General features: G+C 32.7%; 3 protein-coding genes across 6 annotated transcripts; 2 read left to right on the top strand and 1 right to left on the bottom strand.

Moving 5' to 3' along the window:
- The first annotated feature begins 940 nt into the window (after window positions 1-940).
- On the top strand, window positions 941-7,113 carry LOC137828919 (sugar transport protein 13-like). The gene is made up of 5 exons (XM_068635674.1): window positions 941-1,278; window positions 1,431-1,756; window positions 4,385-4,509; window positions 5,436-5,727; window positions 6,182-7,113. The coding sequence occupies exons 1-5, from the start codon at window positions 1,164-1,166 to the stop codon at window positions 6,845-6,847; spliced, it is 1,524 nt and encodes a 507-aa protein (XP_068491775.1). The 5' UTR covers window positions 941-1,163; the 3' UTR covers window positions 6,848-7,113.
- A 1,733-nt stretch (window positions 7,114-8,846) lies between these two features.
- Window positions 8,847-10,586, top strand: LOC137828920 (mavicyanin-like). The gene is made up of 2 exons (XM_068635675.1): window positions 8,847-9,181; window positions 10,054-10,586. Exons 1-2 carry the CDS (start codon window positions 8,923-8,925, stop codon window positions 10,431-10,433), a joined length of 639 nt encoding a protein of 212 aa, XP_068491776.1. The 5' UTR covers window positions 8,847-8,922; the 3' UTR covers window positions 10,434-10,586.
- LOC137828918 (long chain acyl-CoA synthetase 6, peroxisomal) lies at window positions 10,403-20,852 on the bottom strand. 4 transcript variants are annotated; one of them, XR_011083999.1, is made up of 24 exons: window positions 20,562-20,852; window positions 19,433-19,493; window positions 19,263-19,340; window positions 19,047-19,118; window positions 18,875-18,956; window positions 18,676-18,781; window positions 18,502-18,578; window positions 18,124-18,168; window positions 17,956-18,042; window positions 17,625-17,714; window positions 17,404-17,483; window positions 17,219-17,312; window positions 16,648-16,736; window positions 16,464-16,552; window positions 16,231-16,360; window positions 16,005-16,123; window positions 15,244-15,367; window positions 15,072-15,158; window positions 14,584-14,687; window positions 14,399-14,484; window positions 13,611-13,697; window positions 13,430-13,516; window positions 13,159-13,345; window positions 10,403-10,542 (listed from the first exon to the last, which is right to left on the bottom strand). XR_011083999.1 is itself a non-coding variant. In XM_068635672.1 (23 exons), exons 1-23 carry the CDS (start codon window positions 20,680-20,682, stop codon window positions 13,250-13,252), a joined length of 2,091 nt encoding a protein of 696 aa, XP_068491773.1. In that variant the 5' UTR covers window positions 20,683-20,852; the 3' UTR covers window positions 13,003-13,249. The 4 variants fall into 4 exon arrangements, 1 of the variants encoding a protein (XP_068491773.1); XR_011083998.1 differs by lacking the exon at window positions 10,403-10,542 and adding an exon at window positions 12,154-12,487; XR_011083997.1 differs by lacking the exon at window positions 10,403-10,542 and adding an exon at window positions 12,154-12,409.
- Between the last annotated feature and the right edge of the window lie 525 nt (window positions 20,853-21,377).

The following is a 21,377-nucleotide window of genomic DNA, read 5'->3' as shown; positions in this document are numbered from 1 at the left end:
GCAACACCTCACGGGACAAGCATAACTGGATTGCAGACAATGCCTTTTCATCCATCTCATCCCACTGCTCCTCCGCCATAGTGGTTGGTCTCATCATTTTACCTGCCAGAACTTTCTTTAAACCATTCTGGGTGAGAACAACAGCTAGCATCTGGACTCGCCAGATAGCAAAGCTGATTTTACCATCAAATTTCTCAATATCCAATTTTGACATTATTGAACAAAAGATCTGGTTGAATTATCGAAAAGCTCTGATGCCAATTTGTAGGGATATCGTGTGCGGAAGCGTGATAATTTCAACCAAAGATTATGAGAAATTAAAGTAACAAGTAAAGTGAGAATGATACCAAAATTTTTAGGTGGAAAACCCCTTTAAATAGAGGTAAAAAACCACCGGCGAGAGAACCAAAACTTTCACTATAATGATACTGGGAGTAAAATGAATTCCTCTCAGACTAATAGATAAATAGCCCTAAAACAAATCCTCTCTATATGGGTTAAACACTTACACCCAAGAACAGAAATAGAGAGTATATGAAAAGAGAGAGGAAGCAAAGTGTGTGTTGCTTGTTTTGTAGTGTTATTACATTGCTTGAAGGAAGCCAGTATATATAGTGGTTCTAGGAGACAACAATAATAAATACAATTAATGGTAATTAACCTCCCATTGATGACAATTGATTGTGGCAATTAATCTCCCATTGATTGCAATTGATTGCGGCAATTAATCTCCCATCGATTGCAATTGATTGCGACAATTAACCTCCCAATTATGACAAGAAAACGGAAAGGTGAGTCATAAACCCACATTAACTTATAACCATATTACCTTTTTAGGTAAAGTTTTTTTTTTTCAATCAGCACAAATAATAAATATAAATGACGATTTCAAGAATTAAAGAGACTATATACTATATTTCGAACCCTATGATATCATTCCGACAAAAATCATGGAAACACAGAATGACTATTCTGTCTATGGGATGTGGATAAAAAAAAGTTAAAGAAGAAAAAGCAAAGTGAAACTCTTTCTCAATGGTTATAAATCAAAGTGTAAAGGCATGCAAGTGAAAGTAAAACATTCTTCACTCTATTGTGCATGTGTGTGAGGGTGACAAAAACATTCAAGAGAAAAACCAGCTTCTTAATTATCTGAAATAACTATGACAACAACAAGTGTCAATGATTCTGAGGCAAAGATAACTCCAATTGTCATCCTTTCGTGCATAATGGCTGCTACCGGAGGTCTCATGTTCGGATACGACGTTGGTGTTTCCGGTAATAGTCTTCATTCTTTTCCCTATGAAGTTTTAGAAAATAAATTTTAAAGGCAAAAGGAGAAAGAAGAAAGGAGAAAGAAACAGACCCTTATATTCTAATAGTGCTTTGTGATTGATTGAAGATATCTGATTTTTGGTGATTTGAATCAGGTGGTGTGACATCCATGGCAGCATTCCTGAAAGAGTTTTTTCCGGAGGTGTACAGAAAGACAGTGGAAGAGAAAGTGGTGGACAGCAACTACTGCAAATACGACAATGAAAAGTTGCAACTATTCACATCGTGTCTGTACCTTGCGGGTTTAACAGCCACATTTTTGGCCTCACATATAACTCGTAAGCAGGGAAGAAGAGCCACCATGTTGATTGCAGGTTTCATCTTCATTGCTGGAGTTGCCTTCAATGCTGCAGCTCAGAACCTCGCCATGCTCATCATTGGCAGGCTCTTACTTGGCTGTGGAGTTGGTTTTGCTAACCAGGTTCATTTGTTTTATCCTTCATAATTCAAATACTATTCATTCCAGATGCACACAAATCATGATTTCCTTCAATATCCACATTTTATATCAAAATCAAACTAAATAATTTTAATCTGCAGTTTGGATGGGGAATTCAGAAACTATGTACAAATTGAAGTAATTACAAATTTTGGTACTTAAGTTTAGAGATTAACTAATACTATGACCTATAATATTCGGATAACAACATCGACACTAGTAAGACATGCATTAGGATATGTATTGACAAATTGTCTAATTCAAAAAATATTTGTTAAATTTTTAACAATTCTAATACGATTTTAACACAATTTTAAAAATGAGAAATGCATTATTTTTCTAAAAAATTAAATTTATTGTATAAGTTTTTAATATGATTATAAAAATAAGAAACAATCTCTTTTGAACTAATAATGTTGTTTAAAAAAAATTAAAACATATTTATATACATAAATATTTATTATCAATTTATATAATTTATAATTATCATTACAAGAAAATCATGAAGTAGAAACCAATTTTTAGGGACCAAAATAATTAGTTACAATAAGAACTAAAATAAAGATCATTTTAGAAACTAAACAAAAAAATTGGTTTTTAAATTAATTTATATTGTTTTCTATTATTGTTAAATAGTTTCTAAATTGATATCTAATTAGCAACTAAGGTTTTAACTACCAATTATTTAGTTTCTAAATTTAGTAGCAAAAACCTTGATTGCTAATTAGATACTAATTTAAAAACTATTTAACATTAATAGAAAATAATAGAAACTAATTTAAAAATCAAATTTCTTTTTAATTTCTAAAATGATTTTTAATTTGTTACTAATACAACTAATTATTTTACTTTCTAATTCAAAATGGTTTCAATTTGATGATTTTCGTATAGTATATATATACCTATTTACATATCCATTAATATGAATGTATGCCCTAAGTGATCACTCATTCAAAAATTTATTCAATAATGACAGAGTATAATTTAAAGAATATAAATTCTTAATTTTTAAAATAATTTCTAATTCACTCTATATTTTTTTTCCTCTATATTATATTCCATTTAATAACTTTTTTAATAATTTCTCTGCTATACAGTGTATTCCATTTATTGACTAGACCAAAGGAGAGAGTCAAGGATATTAAGACCATTGTCAGAAAATTTATTTTCTCTTCGCACAAGATTTATTTGCAGTTGAATGACGTATTATTTTAAAAAAAAATATTCTTAATGAATTGACATATTTCAATTAAAAATAATGAATAATATACAACTTTTAATAAGATTTAAAAAAATAAGTACTGAATATCTTATGCAACTATTTAAACTTTAAATATAATAAGGAAAATTTTATAACAATACTAATATAACTTTAAATAATTTAACTAATTTGATTAAAAAGTGTATGAATGAATTGAAATATTGTTATAAATAGGAACGAAGGGTAATCTTTATTCATAATTTTGAAAAAGGTTGAGGAAAAATGTTCCTGTGGGATGTGTCCCACTGAAATATCATTTATCATGATATCCCATGTGCATGATATATAATTGGTATTTGGTTCAGGTTGCTGTTTATAATTTATTGAACAGAGCTATGCTTTCATTTTCCTACGTCTTCATCATATACGTGTATGCTTCTAAAATTAATTCAATATAAGTATTTTTTAAAAATTAAATGAACAGTAATTATCTTGGGATGTGTGGCTGTTATTTATGTTTGTATTGACATTCACAATATTTTTTTATATAGTAGTAACTTGTAAAAAACGTTACGAAATGTAATAAAAAAAATCATTTTAATAAGATATTTGTAAGTTAATTAGGTGAAGAGAAAAGAAAACAATGCATGCTCTCTTGAATTTTGAAAATGATACAAAAAAAGTATTTGAATATTACAATTAGACGCATAAAAAAAGCTTGAATATATTAATTAAAGACGTTCTTAAAAAATAGTTTTAAAATTAAATTTTCAATGTAAGTCAACATTAACTAAAATTAAACATTATTAGTATATTTTAACGTAAAAATATGGTTGTTGTTTTATAAGTAAAAACTTAAAAAGCTGACGTGAGATATTGACATATTAATTGTGTCCCTTAGTTTAAGACAAAAATAGGTTTTTGTAGTTTTGAGTAGGTGTGTGTATGTCTGTATATTTTGGTAACCACAGATAGAGAAAGTGGCCGACATATCTGACCAACCTAAAGGATTAAAATTTATAAAGTAATGATAAAAAATATTCTTAAAAAATGTATCAAATATATTATTTATAAGGTAAGTTTAAATTTCATTAAAGTTTAATATAATATTAAAAGTAAAGTTAATCTTAATGAGTTTCTATCCTCTTTCTTCAAACTTTTAGGCTTTAAATCCTTCTTTCTATTTCGCTTTACTACCTTCATGGAAATCACTTCCTGTTTTCTCTCCTTTTTACATTGAAAGTGCCACAAAAATTCAACTTCTGCTGCTACTTTTTTTTGTAGCTTACGCATCTATTTACATCTTATCCATATAAACGAGAAAGCTAATTCAAATTATTATGGGAAAAATAAATAAGTTGAGTAATGTTTAAAGGTATGAAGTGGAACACATTCATCTTTGTTGGCAGGCCGTGCCAGTTTTTCTTTCAGAGATCGCACCTTCAAGAATACGAGGAGCATTGAATATACTGTTCCAGCTTAATATCACACTTGGCATTCTCTTTGCCAACCTTGTCAACTATGCCACCAACAAGTAAGTTTCTTGTGTGCATGCTTGCTTCCAATTTCATCATTTTTGTTGAATGAATCATATGAGTTGTGTCAAAAACAGAGAAAAAAGATACTATCAGCAATTGAAATAATGGTTTTTAGTGAGTGGTGGTGGTCAAAATTTTGAAAATTGAGGGCTTAATTGGAGTTGTTCTCCAAAGAGATTCTGGTGCACAGAAAACCAACACAATTAACCATTTGTATTACTCCTCTCACATACCCAAAAGTCAAGCACATGCTTGCCCACTCTGCTTAGGGTTTTGGGCCTTCATAAATGGCTCAAAGAAAGAAGCTTTTCAACCAAGTATATCTGCTAACGTGGCAAGTGCCTGTTTCCCACCAAAGCAAGAACTGATGTTCTTTTTCATAGTATTCTAGTGGGAATGGAAACAACAATTTTTTCATTCATGATTTCATCACTTGCTTCCTTCCCATGAGTCTTGGATTGGGAAAGGCCTGCTTGGTCCAGGCACAGAAATGATAACTTGCATCATGCTTGGTTAGTGTGAAAATTTGTACTCACCTTAAACTTAGCAAATATCATGAAGGACATATTAAATATATTTTATAATGAAAATACTAAAAAACTGATATTAAGTATTTTTAAAATCAAGGAACATTTAATGCTCTATTAGTATAAAGATTTATCTATAGCAAGATTTAGAACAATCTGGGTAAATAAGCTTTCAATTATTTAATGGTAGTATAATAAGAACTCATTTTCCGTAACTCAAGTTGTAAGAAAAAATCCTGCAATCTAGAATTCAATGATGAAACTGCAAGGTACTGCTTCTCATGCAAAATTATATCCAATTTGTTCTGCATGATTGATTGCTAAAGCATGGATCATTCGTTTCTTCTTGATGTTGTTCATTGTTGGTGATGCTGACTATTGTTGAGAAACAACAGAATCAAAGGTGGTTGGGGTTGGAGGCTATCTCTGGGTTTGGGTGGTTTGCCAGCACTGCTTCTCACCTTGGGGGCTTTCTTGGTGGTGGACACCCCAAACAGTCTCATTGAGCGTGGTCACTTGGAAGAAGGAAAAGCTGTGTTGAGAAGGATTCGTGGCATTGACAACATTGAGCCTGAGTTCTTGGAGCTTGTTGATGCATGTACTGTGGCTAGAGAGGTCAAACACCCTTTCAGGAATATCCTGAAGCGCAGGAACCGACCCCAACTCCTCATTTCCATTGCCCTGCAGGTCAGTGCTGTCTTCTGAAATACCTTTTTGTCAGCAAAAATTTTCTGGTGCCAACTTGCATTGATTTGGCCCCTAAAAACTTAGATATACATAATTTAGTCTTTGAATCTATCAACTTTGTCTGTTTAGTTTTTTCTTATATGATTAAGTAGTATATAATCAAAATGAGAGTATCTGTATCATGTTTTCATTTTCTTTTTTGAGAAGTGTGTAAATATTTTTTTCTGCGAGTAACCAATGATAGCCTTATCTCTTGAATCTGTAGTAAAAATGACATTTTAGAGACTAAATTCTATATATACAAGATTTCAAGGACCAAATTGTTGAAACTTATGTATGGGTACAAAATTGTACGTTCACTCTTTTCTTAACATAATTGAAACAATGTTATTCTTAATTGGAATTTCCTAATTTATCTTATTCTTGTTCCATTTGAGTGTTTTCGAAAAAACAGGTTTTTCAGCAGTTTACTGGCATCAATGCCATTATGTTTTATGCCCCGGTTCTTTTCAACACATTGGGATTCAAGAACGATGCTTCACTCTACTCTGCTGTCATTACTGGTGCCGTTAATGTCATCTCCACTGTTGTCTCAATCTATTCAGTGGACAGACTCGGGCGGAGAATGCTGTTGTTGGAAGCTGGAGTTCAGATGTTCTTGTCTCAATTTGTTATTGCAGTTATAATAGGAATGAAGGTGAGGGACCACGATGAGGACCTATCAAAGGGTTTTGCGGTGTTGGTAGTTGTGATGGTGTGCATTTTTGTGTCTGCATTTGCATGGTCATGGGGCCCTCTTAGTTGGCTTATCCCAAGTGAGATCTTCCCTCTGGAGACTCGATCAGCGGGGCAGAGTATCGCTGTATGTGTCAACTTGCTCTGCACATTTTTCATTGCCCAGGCATTTCTCTCAATGCTGTGCATCTTCAAGTTTGGTATCTTCTTGTTCTTCTCTGGATGTGTCTTGATCATGTCCACCTTCGTGCTTCTCCTGCTCCCCGAGACAAAGAATGTCCCTATTGAAGAGATGACAGAGCGAGTGTGGAAGCAGCATTGGCTGTGGAAGAGGTTTGCTGAAGATGATTGTGTTAAAGAAGAGAAAGTAGTCACTGACATTTGACCAAGTAGAAGTAAGAATCTTCAGGGATTTAATCTGCTTCACAGATATAAATCAGACAAATTCTAGCAATAGTTTGGTTTCTCAAATGACCATATTAGACTCTATGGAGTGTTTGGCTAGATTTGGTTGTTACAGCTTACCAAGTTTGTTAGTGGCATGTGTCTGTAACACTGTATTGCCACTTAATTGTGTGTACTACGTTTGTATTATTTTTCTCCTTTGTTGCCTTTTCTCAAAAAAAAAAAAACAAAATCCTATTCCTAGCACATTATTTGTCTTTTGCTTAAATTGTTTTTGCTTATTCTGTTTTTTCTTTCTTTCCTGCATATCTCAACAGTAACTCTGATGCAATAGAATAAGATTAGAAGTGGAAAATGTAGTATAAAATAAATTAACAACAAGCATTAACTTTGACGCATGGTTGGTGAACTGTGGTAGGAGTCATGGTGTTATTTTAATACATTGCACTATGAATTAGTGGTAGTTCTTCATGAAGCCATTTGTTAGAAAAATACACTGAATTAGATGATACCAACCTCCAGGAAATCAATATAGATTGAGGGGAATAGATAATACTAACATTATGAAACCTTAATTACGTTATTACTTGTGAATTCGACACATTTGGTGCTAATGATTGGTGGTAGGCAGCGTACCGAATATTAGGTAAAGTAGGACTCGATTTTGAATAGAGTCAGAATTTGAATTCTGTGACTGTGATGAGTTTCTTATACAATAACCATCATAAGACACGTAAGTGCATTTAAAAAGAACTATTTTTGCTGCTTTACTTATTTTTACTTACTGTCATTTGATACACACAAAAAACGATAATGTAGCTTTCAGTTGGAGGTTGTATAAGTGAGTGCCCTGCTTAAGGCTTCTCTGATGTGCAGCAAAGTAATGTGATCATCAAAGGAAAGAATATATGGTGGTTGCTGTCTATAATGACAGTCACCAAATTATTTGTTACCAATGAAAATACAAAAGTGGTAATCATGCCACCCACAAATTTTTGTAGCAGATGAAATGCAGTAGCAGCAAAGGCCTATTAGTTGGATTAGATTTTATGTTATACCATTACTCAAAATTTGATCAAATGTGACTTTCAATTTAGTAAATGGGTGTTTTTTTTGTTACACTATTTGTATTTAGTTGCTTGCTCTTCTGCAGTGTTATATAACTGTCAAAAAGGATGAAAGTGTTAAAGTGTGTCAGATATTGTAATGAAGTAAAAGAAAACAAGTAAACAAACTCTACTATATTGTCACCATTTTAAGGAGTTCAGCATGCAAATTTGGTGTTTCTCCCTGCTCCAATTTATTAAAAAAATGTTCTTGCATTCGAAATATTTATGTAATTAAAATAATTCTACACTGTTTTCTGTAAATTTAAAGAAAACACAAACGATGATAAAATCATGAACAAAGCTACTTATAGTCTTTGAAACTTAAGTTACATTGATATATCCTGTAAAAGGAGTTACATGAATTGACATATCTCTGTTTTAACTAATGTTGACATTTATGTTTAATGCTGCTGACTTTCATGTTTTAGTTAAAGACTAGTATTATAGCTAACAGAATAAATATTTACATATAATTAAAATGATAATAAATAAATTCTTTTGAATATGCAAATTATATTATGAATAAATATCGTTGAATATACAAAATATGATTTAAAGATATGACAAAATAATTTATATCTTGATATAGTTTTGTTTTTAATTTTGATAAAATTGAATTTAGAAAAAAAAATATACATTGAAAGAAATAAGAATTATTTCCTGACTTTTTTATAAGGAAGTTTAGGAACGTTTTCATAATTTTTTATTATAAGTTTCCTTCCAAATTATTTACTGCCTTAATTATGTTTTAAAAAAAAAACTTGAGAATGAGATTTCAAAAGCATAATAGGAGTGAGTGGAGCACTTATTACTGTGACCCACATTTCCCTTTTCTAAGTACTACTAATGGAGATGGAGTTTTCATCAAACATTACAAACCATTTAATTAAAGAAAAATAGTGGGACCTATTCATCCACTTTGCCATTCTTCAAGTTCCAACATCTAATGCCTTCAATGCCAATTAGTAGTAGTCAAAAGGGTATAAAGACCCCAAACCTCAAGGATAAGAGACACAAACAACAAGCTTTTGAAACCATGGGTTTGGTAAAGAGAATTGTGGCTTTGTTCATGGTGATGGCAATTGTGCAGGTTTCATATGCAGCTGTATACAAGGTTGGGGACTCTTCTGGTTGGACTACCCTTGGCAAAATAGACTACAAGAAGTGGGCTGCTACCAAGAACTTCCAAATTGCTGACACTATCAGTAAGTTTCCTCACTCCAAATCCAATTGCATGCTTTGTTTGGGGTATTGAGTTGGCTTTTGTTCTTGTTAGCAGATGGGAGATCAAATCATTTTGGAAAATGGAAAAAAAGTCCTTTTGATGTCTGCATTTCTTCTCATAATGATAAGAATACATACAATACTGAAGTTAGGTGATACCCTTTCTTTTATCTAGAAAGAGGAGAGCTAAGAACATAACTTTTAATACATTTCTCCAAACACAGTTTGAATTGTTACCTTGAAATTGCAAAATTATGCATGAAACTCGTTAAATAAGAGTAGAAAGTGATTTTAAAGATTTCACCCCATTATAGAATAATGTGCAAGAAAATAAATTGCCATAGTCTCTCTTTCTAGCAATGCGGAATTGAGTGTTGAAAACTTCAGTTACTTCTTTTCTTCTGTTTTTCATGAAGTAGCCCACCATTGCACTTCCATGGCAAGCGTTAGTATTATTAAGAAAATAAAGTATGTGTTCAAGGAGGGCCCCTACATAAAAAAACTCTTGCTTTTTACACTTGTACACATTTTATTTTTGTTTCTTCGTGGTTTTTATTCGTATATAAGAGACTATCATACGTCTGTTTCATGAGGAGAGTTGTAAAAACCAGCATGACCCACCACTTTAACTTGCATTAACCTTTTGTGCTCTGGTGCTCTGCACAAGTTCTTTCGGATGAAAAGACAAAACAACATGCAATGAGATTGTTGGCCTCACCGCGGACATTTGCATAGTATATTCCATAAACATTCAACTCAAAATCATTATAGAGCACAGCTTTTACTTAATTATGATTATTAGTACCAACGTAACTACATAACTCAAATTGTTGTTGGTGATTTCTATTTGTAGTATTTGAATACAATGAGAAATTCCACAATGTAATGCGAGTGACGCATGCCATGTACAAGTCATGCAATGCATCATCTCCTATTGCAACCTTCACCACTGGCAAAGACTCCATCAATATAACCAATCATGGCCACCACTTCTTCTTCTGCGGCGTCCCTGGCCACTGCGAAGCAGGGCAGAAGGTTGATATAAACGTGCTCAAGGTTTCTGCTGATGCACCTACTTCATCAGCTTTGGCCTCTCCAACAGTTCAAGTTTCCAATGTACCAGCACCTTCTCCTAGCTATGCTCACCCATTGATTGCTCTAAAGGGAGCTTTTGCTATGATGAGTTTGGCCATGCCAATAATCCTATCACTTGCTTTCTCTGGCTATGTTTAATGACAAAGTGTTATGCTTAGTTTGCTTTATGGACTTCTTTTGCTTTTCTTCTTGTATTGAAACTGATCAAGGAAATTTTTCAACTCATTTGCCTAGATCATTGGCAAGTCTGTATACCATTTTCAGTGACAATAAAAACACATATTAGATGTATTACGAGGTATTTTTCCTATAATTTTACACATTAAACATCATGACAAGTCTATGTGTAACAAAAAAATCGTTGAAAAAGTCGATTCCTTAAATAAATTTCAGTACGTGGATGGATTAGTCTTTAATTTTTTTAACAAGAACACCTTCAGTATAAAATTTTGCATGTAGGATTTTAAAGGGTAACATTACGTGAATGTAAGGATACGGGTTGAAATAAATAGAAAATGGATTTTATTGTAAAAATGTGGTGGAAGCTTATACACGAACTTTAAGTTTATCTTTTAACTTAACTTTATAAAATTTAATTTAAAAGATGAGATTTATATTTACTTATATACTATGAGATTTTTATTTATGAATGGTCTGATCAGACTTTAAAGGAATTCCAAAAATTAGTGTAGTGAAATTTATCTTAGTTGTTGAAGAAGAAAAAGGTAAAGTGAGGGTATGAATCTATTGTTGCAGTAAGAACCTCACGGGTACCAAGTAGAGCAACAAAGCGTGCTCTGCAAATAATGGTTGATTTCATCATAATTGGTTCGTTAGGCCAATATTTTGTATAAAGGCACGCGAAGACACCATTTAGAGCCAAGAGGACAAAAAGTCTATTACTTATGTCATTCAATTTAAGGTTTTGGCTCTGGATTTTGGTTTCTGAAAGATCATTAACAATAGTTAACTGTCAGATACAAGAATTTAATTTTCTTTCACAATTTAAACACATAACTTTATCATCAATCAAATATAGAATTGGCTATCACAACCGTCGCCTTAGTAACATTTTATCGTGCATTGGACGGTATAGCTAAAGAATTTTACAGCAAATAATTGTAACAGAAGAAAGTTATTTAAACACCAGAATATGACTATTATCACCTATTTGTAAATCAGCAAAAGAGTAACTGACTACATTCCTCACTAACTTTTATAGCGATGCCAAATTTTGTGACGTGAAAAAGAGATTACTTAATCAGGGATATTCTTCATTCATCATTTTTCTTTAAAAATATCTAAATCAAATTGAACTGCTCCCTAGAAACAGATCGATTTCGACAAAAATTTGTTTCACAGTATAGTTTGGTTCGCTTAAATAGTTCAGTTCGGTTATCTTTACATACCAGATCATGGTTTGATATTTTAAAGAAATGGAACCGAAATACTCTACAAAAAATACTCGTTGAAATCAAACTTGATTTATCTAAATACAAATAGTTTCGATTCATTTTATTTTACACACCCATTGGGTTAATCAATTTGTTGCAGTTAGCGTCTGAATCCCACAAAGACACATATGCAGCTGCTTTGTTAATGTTACAACGACTTGAACAGCAGAAAAATGACAACAAAAAATGGAAACCGAGGATAGTTTTGTATGTAATTTGATCCTAATGGATCTAGAATTAAACAAATCATGTGTAGTCAGCTTGCAATCTTACTGAAACAGTAAAAGTAACTTTGCACAAAGCATCAAACATACAAGCCAATAACATAAGATGATAAAATAACTCTAAACAGATTCCGTACCTACTTGATACCATTTATTAAACTTAGCAGATTAAACAGCCGATTGAAGTGTTCACTCAATGAGTGAATATGTTTATTTTCAAGATAATTTGAAAAACAAAAATCCACAAATGCATAATGACACTTTTATTCGGGTTAAGTCCCACAAAATTGACATGATGAAACCGTTCTGAAAAAGCATCTAAGCAAATTGGTTAAATCACAAACAAATCGGAAAGATAATAGAAAAAAAAAAGGAGCAATGGCTTTCAACTGGAACCTTCGTATTCATGCTTTAAAATCGTTTTAGATCAAATAACCTGTTAAATAAAATAATAATAATTTAACTAGCTATAAAACTCAACATGTGTACAAAATAGATTGAAGAGCTGAATAACCTGCCAAAAAATGCACAAAAAGTATTTCATTTTAAAAAGTAAAAAAAAAAACTCTGAATTTAATATATATATATATATATATATAAAATAGAACTGCATTTTATGTTTATATATTTAATATTTTAATGATATTGCTAACATAACATATATTTCAAGATACTGGTTAAAAGAATTTAATTTATTTTATATGTTTTTAATATAATGAATAATTTTCTTGTTAATTGAATACCTTTTACCTTTGTTCCCCTAATCATTGCCCTAAGACAATAAGAGACATAATGCTAGCATTTTTTTAAATTTCACAAAGAATCAAGATCCTTTCTAAAAAATTATATAATGTCATAAAAGTATTATTTCGACTCCATTTTATTCACAAAAATCATAATAACAGTCATCACCATAAATACTCAGGTGCATAATATTAGTTAGTGAAATCCCACCAAAAGAAAATAAATAAATATCAAAATGCTACTGAAATAGGTTGGTAGTGAACTATTGATTGATTCACAGCAATATCAATAATAATAATAATGAATATATTAAAAAGTATAGTAATATTTATTCAGAAAAAAAAAATATTAAAATCACGTAAGGCAACTAGAACTAGATAAAGCTACGAAATTGTTAGCACGACTCTTTTCATTACAAAACAACAAGTTGCAAGATCGTACCCATTTGATGCTTCTGCTATGTTGCCTTACGATGCTATGAATCATGTGTCTTTATTTATCTGTTGAGGGGAGTGAAGGGAGACCCTCAATTTCACAACGTTTTCTGAGAAATATCAGTTCTTGAGAGCTCAGTGTACATATCAGATATTGCTTTTGCGAAATATTCCTTCGCCTGAGGCCTCTTAATCTGAAAAGATGCACGCAATACACATGATTTATTGCCACATCAGTTTAAAATGAAAAACAAAAAATCTTAGGACTCAAAGCTTGCCTTGAATGTTGGAGTAAGCAGACCGTTTTCCAACGTAAAGGGTTCGACAACCAAAGTGACAGCTTTTACGAATTCAAATCCTCTAAGCTACAGGTATCACATAAAGTTACAGATATCAATATTATTAATTAAAGACGGGGCCAAATTATAAGATAAGTGTAACATAAAATGAATAACCTACCTGAGCATCTCGTCCAGCAGCATCCAACTCAGCCAAGACAGCTTCCTTTGCTCTTGGATCATTGCAAAGTTGTGCTAAATCATTATACTGCACCCATGACCACAAGAGTATCAGTTAAACTTGCAGACTGCTTCGCTAAATTAACATCAACTCATTGCAGCAAAATAAAATTATTAGAGTAAATTTCTTGAACCTCCCTTGAATTTGATATAAAATACAGGATTCTACTTTCTTGATTTCAAAATTACTCGGGCCAGTCCAAATTTCAAGATTTCACATAAAAACCTCCCATGTTTTTTAACCGGTATGATTTTGTCAAACCTTAAAAGGATGAATATGTAATATACTAAACTAATCATAGAAGAGCTATCATATGGCGAAAAAGTAAACAAAGATGGAAACACGAGAAGCGTAACTCTAGAGAAAGATAACCCTGGGATAAAAATTTAATCTAATATATGTAGTTATTTCAATTGTATGATCACCAATCAAAGAAAAGTTAGTTCACTTGTATGACCAAGTCAAAGGAAAGTCGGTTCAACTTAACGGAAAATGCTTAATTTATGTCAGATATCCTACAATTTTGTTTTCACAAAATTAGTACCAAGTCTTTATCAAACTTATTTTCCGAACTATATTGTAGACTTAGAGTGATCTGAATCAAAAATACATTTCAAGATATCAAGCACAAAGTAAAACCAACTTTTAAGCACTGTCTAGATGGACGTTTAGTACATGCATATGATAGAGGGGAACAAATATTAAAACAATCTAAAAGTTTATACTACCATTATGCCTTCTGAAGCAGCCCATGCTTTCAACATATCATGATCCACCGAGACAACAGCTACCAAAGAAGCATTTAGGCTATCACCTAAAAAAGAAAAAAGAAGCATCAGCAAGCAAGTAAAGAGTAAAGTAAGATAGAGATACAAAGATCACACCAAATTTTTATGTTGATTAATTTCCTTACCATATACAAAGCACTGCGCCACAAACTTGCATTTGGCATATACATTTTCAATCTTCTCAGGAGCAATGTACTCGCCTTGTGCCAACTTAAAGATATTTTTCTTCCTATAATAAAATGTTAAACTTTCATTCATATGCTTGACAATGTTGTAAAAACTGGGCTCGGAAAATAGACAGGAAACCAGGGGTGTCAAGTTTCAAAAAGCGTCTTACTGAAGTTAAATATATAAATTATAAAAGTTAAATGGAGGCAGTATGCAGTTATAAGTCTTACAGCAATAGCACTCATTGAACAAAATACCAATGGGAGATAGCAAGTTCACTCTATAAAGTGCCATTCAAGTCTACTCATTGAACAGAGCATACTTGCGGCCTGATGAATTAAAGGTTAAACAGAGATGGATTCAATCTGTCAGGTGGTAAGTTAAGAAGCCGTGTGTATCATAACAATTATGGATTATAATTATAACTAGAACAATGCTATCTCACCTATCAATAATTTTTAGTCTACCACCAGGCAACCACGTCCCAATATCTCCAGTATGAAGCCATCCATCTTCATCAATGATTTCTCTCCTGCATAATTGGATTGAAAGTCAAGTAGTTTTATATGTGACAAGGTAAACTTCATTCAGAGGCACCAGGCAGGAAAAGTAGTTACGTCTGAATTTCGTCTTTGTGATAACCTCGGAAAACAATGGGACCCCTGACACAAATTTCACCACGGGGATTGGGCAAATCATCAGATGTATAGTTCATTTCTGGAACATCCACAAGTTTTATCTCTGAAAGAAAGAACAAAATCTTGGCACTAGGCATAACAAAGCTTCAGCTGACATAAACTAAATATAAATTCATCTTTTAAACACCATTGCAGATAAATTTAAAAAAGACTGGGAGAATCGTTATTTGTGGAAGGGAATTGGCTCAAAAGTCAAGACGTGTACTGTTTCTGAGCAGATTTGATATATACTGAGGTTATTAAGTTACACACTTTCTATTAGGTCCTTTAAATGATAAAGGTTAGGTTGCATTGCACGGAGAGTCCAGGTGAAATCCTATAATAAGAACCCCCTCAGCAGCCCAATAACACACGTAGATAGACCTACTCATTGATCAGGTGCATCAAAATCAATCAAGAAATTTAACTTTGATGTTTACAAACTACACCCCAAATAAAGAATGCAGCCCATCCCCAAAATTCAGTACCTACTACCAAGGAAAAGAACATTTTGAATAACTACAAATGCTGGGATGTTGCAACTACTTATTTTTTTAAAAAGAAAAAATTTAACCAGTTCATGAACAAGTTCATTGGTGCATCACATATTACCTGAAATATAATATCAAACAGGTTTTAAATCATATGAATATACTGCAAGCTATTAGCTGTGTGATATAGAAGTCATACTTAGTACTCACCACAGGCAGCATTAGGAGAGCCAACATGACCACCAAGTGTGTCACCCTCATCTATGCAGCTTATAACACAAGTACTCTCTGTCATTCCATATCCTTCAGTCACTCGACCACCAAAGCAACTGCAGAACGCACATATTATTCAGTAAGAGAAAATTGATTAAAAATAATAAGTGGACTGTTCTCTTTATTAATGTATACAATAATATTAATATTATGCAAAACTTACATCTTTAAAAATTCCATGATATCAGGTGATAAAGGCGAGGCACCTGATGCAATAAACCGAACTCGTCCTCCAAGCTTTTCCTTTATCTTGTTGAAAACTAATCTATCCCACATTGGAGAGGGGTTCTTCCCTGAAACAAATGGAAAAATGGATGTCAAGAGTAAGTTTTTTTTAAATGATACTAAAACTTTAAGCCAAAATGATAAGTTACAACTTTTTAGCCATTATTTTACCATGTAATAAAGCCTGCCTTTTAGCATTGTAGGCAGCATTAAATAGTCTCTCCTTCAGACCACCAGATGTTTTAACAGCATTAATGATACTGTAAAAAAAATCCAATTGAATGATACAATGAGCACACAAGAAGCAAAAAAAAAGAGTTCTAAAAAGTACAGCATAAATGTATAATTACTCTACCCAGCATATATTCTGTTATATAGTCGAGGAACACTGCAGAAGATAGTAGGTCTTAGGGCAGCTATGTCATCCATTAACTTCATACTATCCTGCATACAAAATGTTAAAAATAAATTTTATGCTAATCTGAGAATATTGCAAAATAAACTGAAACAAAATTTAGTAAAATCTACCTTCAACACATCACATAAGGCAGTGCTCTAAAGTATATTACATGGCCGGAAAAGACAATAACAGTCAAGCAGAAAAGGTTGCTATTATTTAGACATTCTACACTTTAGGTTGCATTATAATTTATAATCCATGCATACATACACAAGTATATATGGAACACAAGAATACTATAATAAAAGACTGCTACTTGACAACTCTTTTATGGATCAATGCAGCATTTCAAGGAATGCAAGTATGAAAAATGAAATTATTTTGACCTCACAAAATATCGTATGGGCCCCCCTATGCTACAACACTTATATATAACGTTAATTTTTCATAAAAGTATAAGCTCATTCAAAATGAATAGACAAAAACCAAATGAAAGAAAGAAAGGAGTTTAATTTGTCAGACACACCCCCTGGAAGAATCCCACAGCAATGCCAAAGTGTACTGCCATGACCTGGTTTGCTCGCTCATAAATGTGAGCCAAAGGGAGATAGGATATATAACTGAAAATCAAAAGAAATTGAGGTAAAGACAGTAGAATAAACTGTCAAAGAAAAAAATGGAAAACATTGTATGCATTAAAAAATGACTCACACATCAGAAGGGCCGAACTTCTCATCCATAGTACCCCCAGCAACACTTGCAATAAAGTTTCCATGGGTCAGGACAGCACCCTGATCATAATTTGTTGAGCAGAAAAATTAAAATAAACGCTTTATAAAGACACTATAAGCAAAGAAAACATTATAAGAGAATAGTATATCATAATGTCAGCAAGAAAAAAGTAAACCATAATTCTACAGGAACCTACGCACTTTTGGGGTTCCAGTTGTACCACTTGTATAGCAAATGGTCGCAATGTCATCAGGTTTGGGAGGACAAAAGGGCTGGAGATTGCTGCGTCCCTAAACCAAAACCACATGAACAATGAAGTAACGAGTATAATGTATAGCAGCAGACCAAATTAATAGCAACACCATTTACAGAAGGATCTTAGGACTGATACACCTAAATGGATAATTAGAAAGAGAACCACAGAACAGAAATGGGATTTCCTTACTAATTCAGGGAAGCAGATAATATAATAAGAACACTATCTATTCTCCACAAACCAACATTTGTTGACACAGAAAGCAATAAGATTACCTGATTAAGTAGCTTTGAATATGTAATAATTTGAACTCCGTTTGAGGATGGAACTGATGGAATTTGATCATCAATACCTCCAACTACCTGCATACTAACCAAAAATCAGTATGACTTACTTTGAAAATGAAGATTTAATTTCAAACATAAGCCATAATTCAGACATACCACAATTAGACGCACTGTTGGAATCTCAGACAAGTAGCTCAGAAACTGAAAGGGCAGGTTATATGATACGTAAGTTTTTGCAAAAGAAGACCATAAGTTATATAAAATATGCTAGCAAGAAAACTAAAGTATATATGAACATGGTCCTTAACTCTTTGTTTTAGAATATCTGAATGATCTACAGAATTTAATCACCCTAGTGTGCATTGGATTAACTTAATATTTACAGACATGGTCCAGAAGCCATGAAAAGTATACTCGACGTGGAAATCCATCATCACAACAAGTTATCAAAATGGGTACTGGTGATTGTACGGTATTCATTATAAAGGAACTGAAGGGATACGCAATATTGTGAAAAAGCCCACACATACTTACTATATTTAATGTTTCAGCTACACAAAATATAACTTGCACGGAAGCATGACTAACAATATACTTGACAGCATCAGGACCTACAAGAGCAAGCAATTTCTTGTCGTTAAACCTGAGGGTAAAGCCAAGGTAGATATAAATGAGAAAAAAATTCCTGATAAATTGTAGATAACATACCAAGAGTATCATACAGAGGCACTGATACAAATGAGTAGGCAGAGCAGGCATGATCAAGAATGAGCCACTCTGGTCTATTAATAAAATACAATCCAACACTGGAACCCTAAACATGAATGCATAAACCAATGGTAACTTATATGATACTTCGTTAAACATAAAATAAGAATCAAATATAAAAATATAACCTAGCATTCACCTTTGAGACTCCATAATAAATCAAACCAGAACCTATTGCTGACCGGGCTGTTCCTGCTTCTCCATAAGTCATCCATTTGTACCTTAAAAAGCGAAGGGATAGAGGAACTGATGAGAAGGATGTAAAGTAAATTTGAATGAAAAAGCAAAGAAGCCCCAGAAAGAAACATTACTCCCCAACAGTTCCATCAATCCGGACACGAGTTCCCAGATATTTGTAGTCTCGAAAGGTGTCAACTGAGCGCCTATTATTAGCAGAGTTTGAAAGAATACATATCAATTTCTTAGGCATGTAAAATATTTTTTTATTAAAATACAGTTGATTGAGATTACTATCAATCCTCTGAAGTTCAGAGCTAATTTTACATAGAAAAAGGAGTGATGCTCACACGAAATTATCATGCAGGGTACCAATTTCAGGATGATTAGGAAACTTGCTCACTAGCTGCAGAGGAGATCGAACAGATCTTCCATAAAGAATTGAAAATAATATCAGACTCAGATTTAGCTCCAGAATGATGCATAAAAATCAAGATCGAGAAGAATGGAAGAGCTATACCTGTAAACGTTCCACTTTCCAGTTTGTAATTTCTCTGGGAGTACAACACTATACCCCTGTTCTGTTCAGAAGTAAAGATCAAAATTAACGATGTCAACTAAAAGAAATTGCAAGAAAGTAATGCAGTAATACAAATAAGCATGGCATATGAAAATATTCTTTAGTCAAGGGATAGAAAAATTCCTTAAGTTGTGAGAAAATTTGGACAAATGTAACACTATGAATATCACCTTTGAGTAATATGATTGACAGAGAAAAAATGACAGTTTATGAACATGATCACCTTTCAGAAACAGAATGTGTTATGACAAATCCCATTCTGATTTGAGTCGTAGCACCTACCATTGCCTCCAAAAAAATGTAAAATGATTCTAAATAAAATTCAGAGAGCACTACGACACTGACATCACTAAATTAATACGTGATTATCACATTTAATTAACAACTAAGTACCAATATTGGTGACTTGATTGGCCCATATCACACAACTTGAAGGCAGGAAGTCAACACTAACAATACATGAAGAGTATTGGTGCATCAGGAACTAAAACTTTTGCGCTACACGGTTCAACCTTCACCTTGCTTCTGATAAATAACTAAATAAAAGTAAAAATAAATAAAGAAACCCGATCATGATGAAGTGAAGACTTGGAACTAGTAAATGAACTATTCAGTCTCTCCACCAAAACATTTATAACAACCAAAACCTCCCCCATACTAAACATTTCTTCCTCTGTTGAATTTTAATTCCAAAAGAAATGCCTACTACTCTATGCCTTGTATTTCTATAAACATGAAAGAAACGGTCCAAATGCACACGAATCGAAGATAGCAATAAATAGACACTTCACTATATTCATTCTCAAAACCCTCCAATCAGCTATAAGTACGCATAGCTCAAAACAGGAATCCTCTCCTCCAATCCATTTTCTTCCTTTTTCACCAATCTCAAATTCAAAAGCGACAACTCACTGCTAATCAAAGACCAAAAAGAAATACACAGAACATAATCCTACACACACAGAGAGAGAAAGAGAGAGAGATCGAACGTAACTATCATATTATCCTAGCCTCGTTCAAGTGAGGTGAGATAAGTGCAATAAGAGCAGTCATGAGAGGGAGGGAGTACCGGAATAAAACTCGCCGGCGGTGGGGTTAGATCGGAGGTGGGAGGGAGAGTCAGCAGCGGTGGGGGAGAGGTGGTCGTGAAGAGCTCGGAGACGACGCTGCGCTGCAGGCGTGTGATCCATGGGATCGACGAAACGACAATAGACAAGTGGCGTTTTGGTAAGAAAAGGAGTGAGCGTTTGTGTCGTGTTTGATTTGTATAGTTTATCTGAAAGGATGAGAAAAATAAGCGAGGATATTGATGATGAACCGGTTTAGACGAAACAAACAACAGGCACAAAAGGTTAAGACCAACCTTCCCACTTTTTAGATTCAATTTTTATTTCTTAATTAAAATATATTAAATCTTTTTCATGTTTTCAATTTCAAAATATAAATAAAAAAATTTATAGGATTGGCTGATTAGTATAAAAGCCATATAACTCATTCACAATATATACTTTTTAACCGATATTCAACTTTAAAAATAAATCAAAATACAATATATAAAATTAATGCAAACCTTGTTCAGTGTCTATTAAGTTTATAAAAAAAATATTTGTAATCTATTTATTTGTTTTAAATGAAAACTACATTAGTTGAAATCTTGATTTTTTAAAACGATTGGAGACATGAAGTTTATCCGTGTATCTATCTGACGTCGTTTTTAGTTGTGAAAAGTAAAGGATAAGAAACGGAATCTTTCAAAATCTCTCATTTTCTGGTTCTGAAACTCACTTTTTGTAAAAAAATAAATAAATATGCCTTTATGATTAAATAATAGAAACGTTTATTCTTTTTTTATTGGTGAACATTAATTAAAAAATTGCCATCTTTT

This window comes from Phaseolus vulgaris, chromosome 7 (genome assembly GCF_000499845.2).
Source record: "Phaseolus vulgaris cultivar G19833 chromosome 7, P. vulgaris v2.0, whole genome shotgun sequence".
NCBI lineage: Eukaryota > Viridiplantae > Streptophyta > Magnoliopsida > Fabales > Fabaceae > Phaseolus > Phaseolus vulgaris.
The sequence above is the reverse complement of the archived record's forward strand: the minus strand, read 5'-3'. Positions and strand labels throughout refer to the sequence as shown.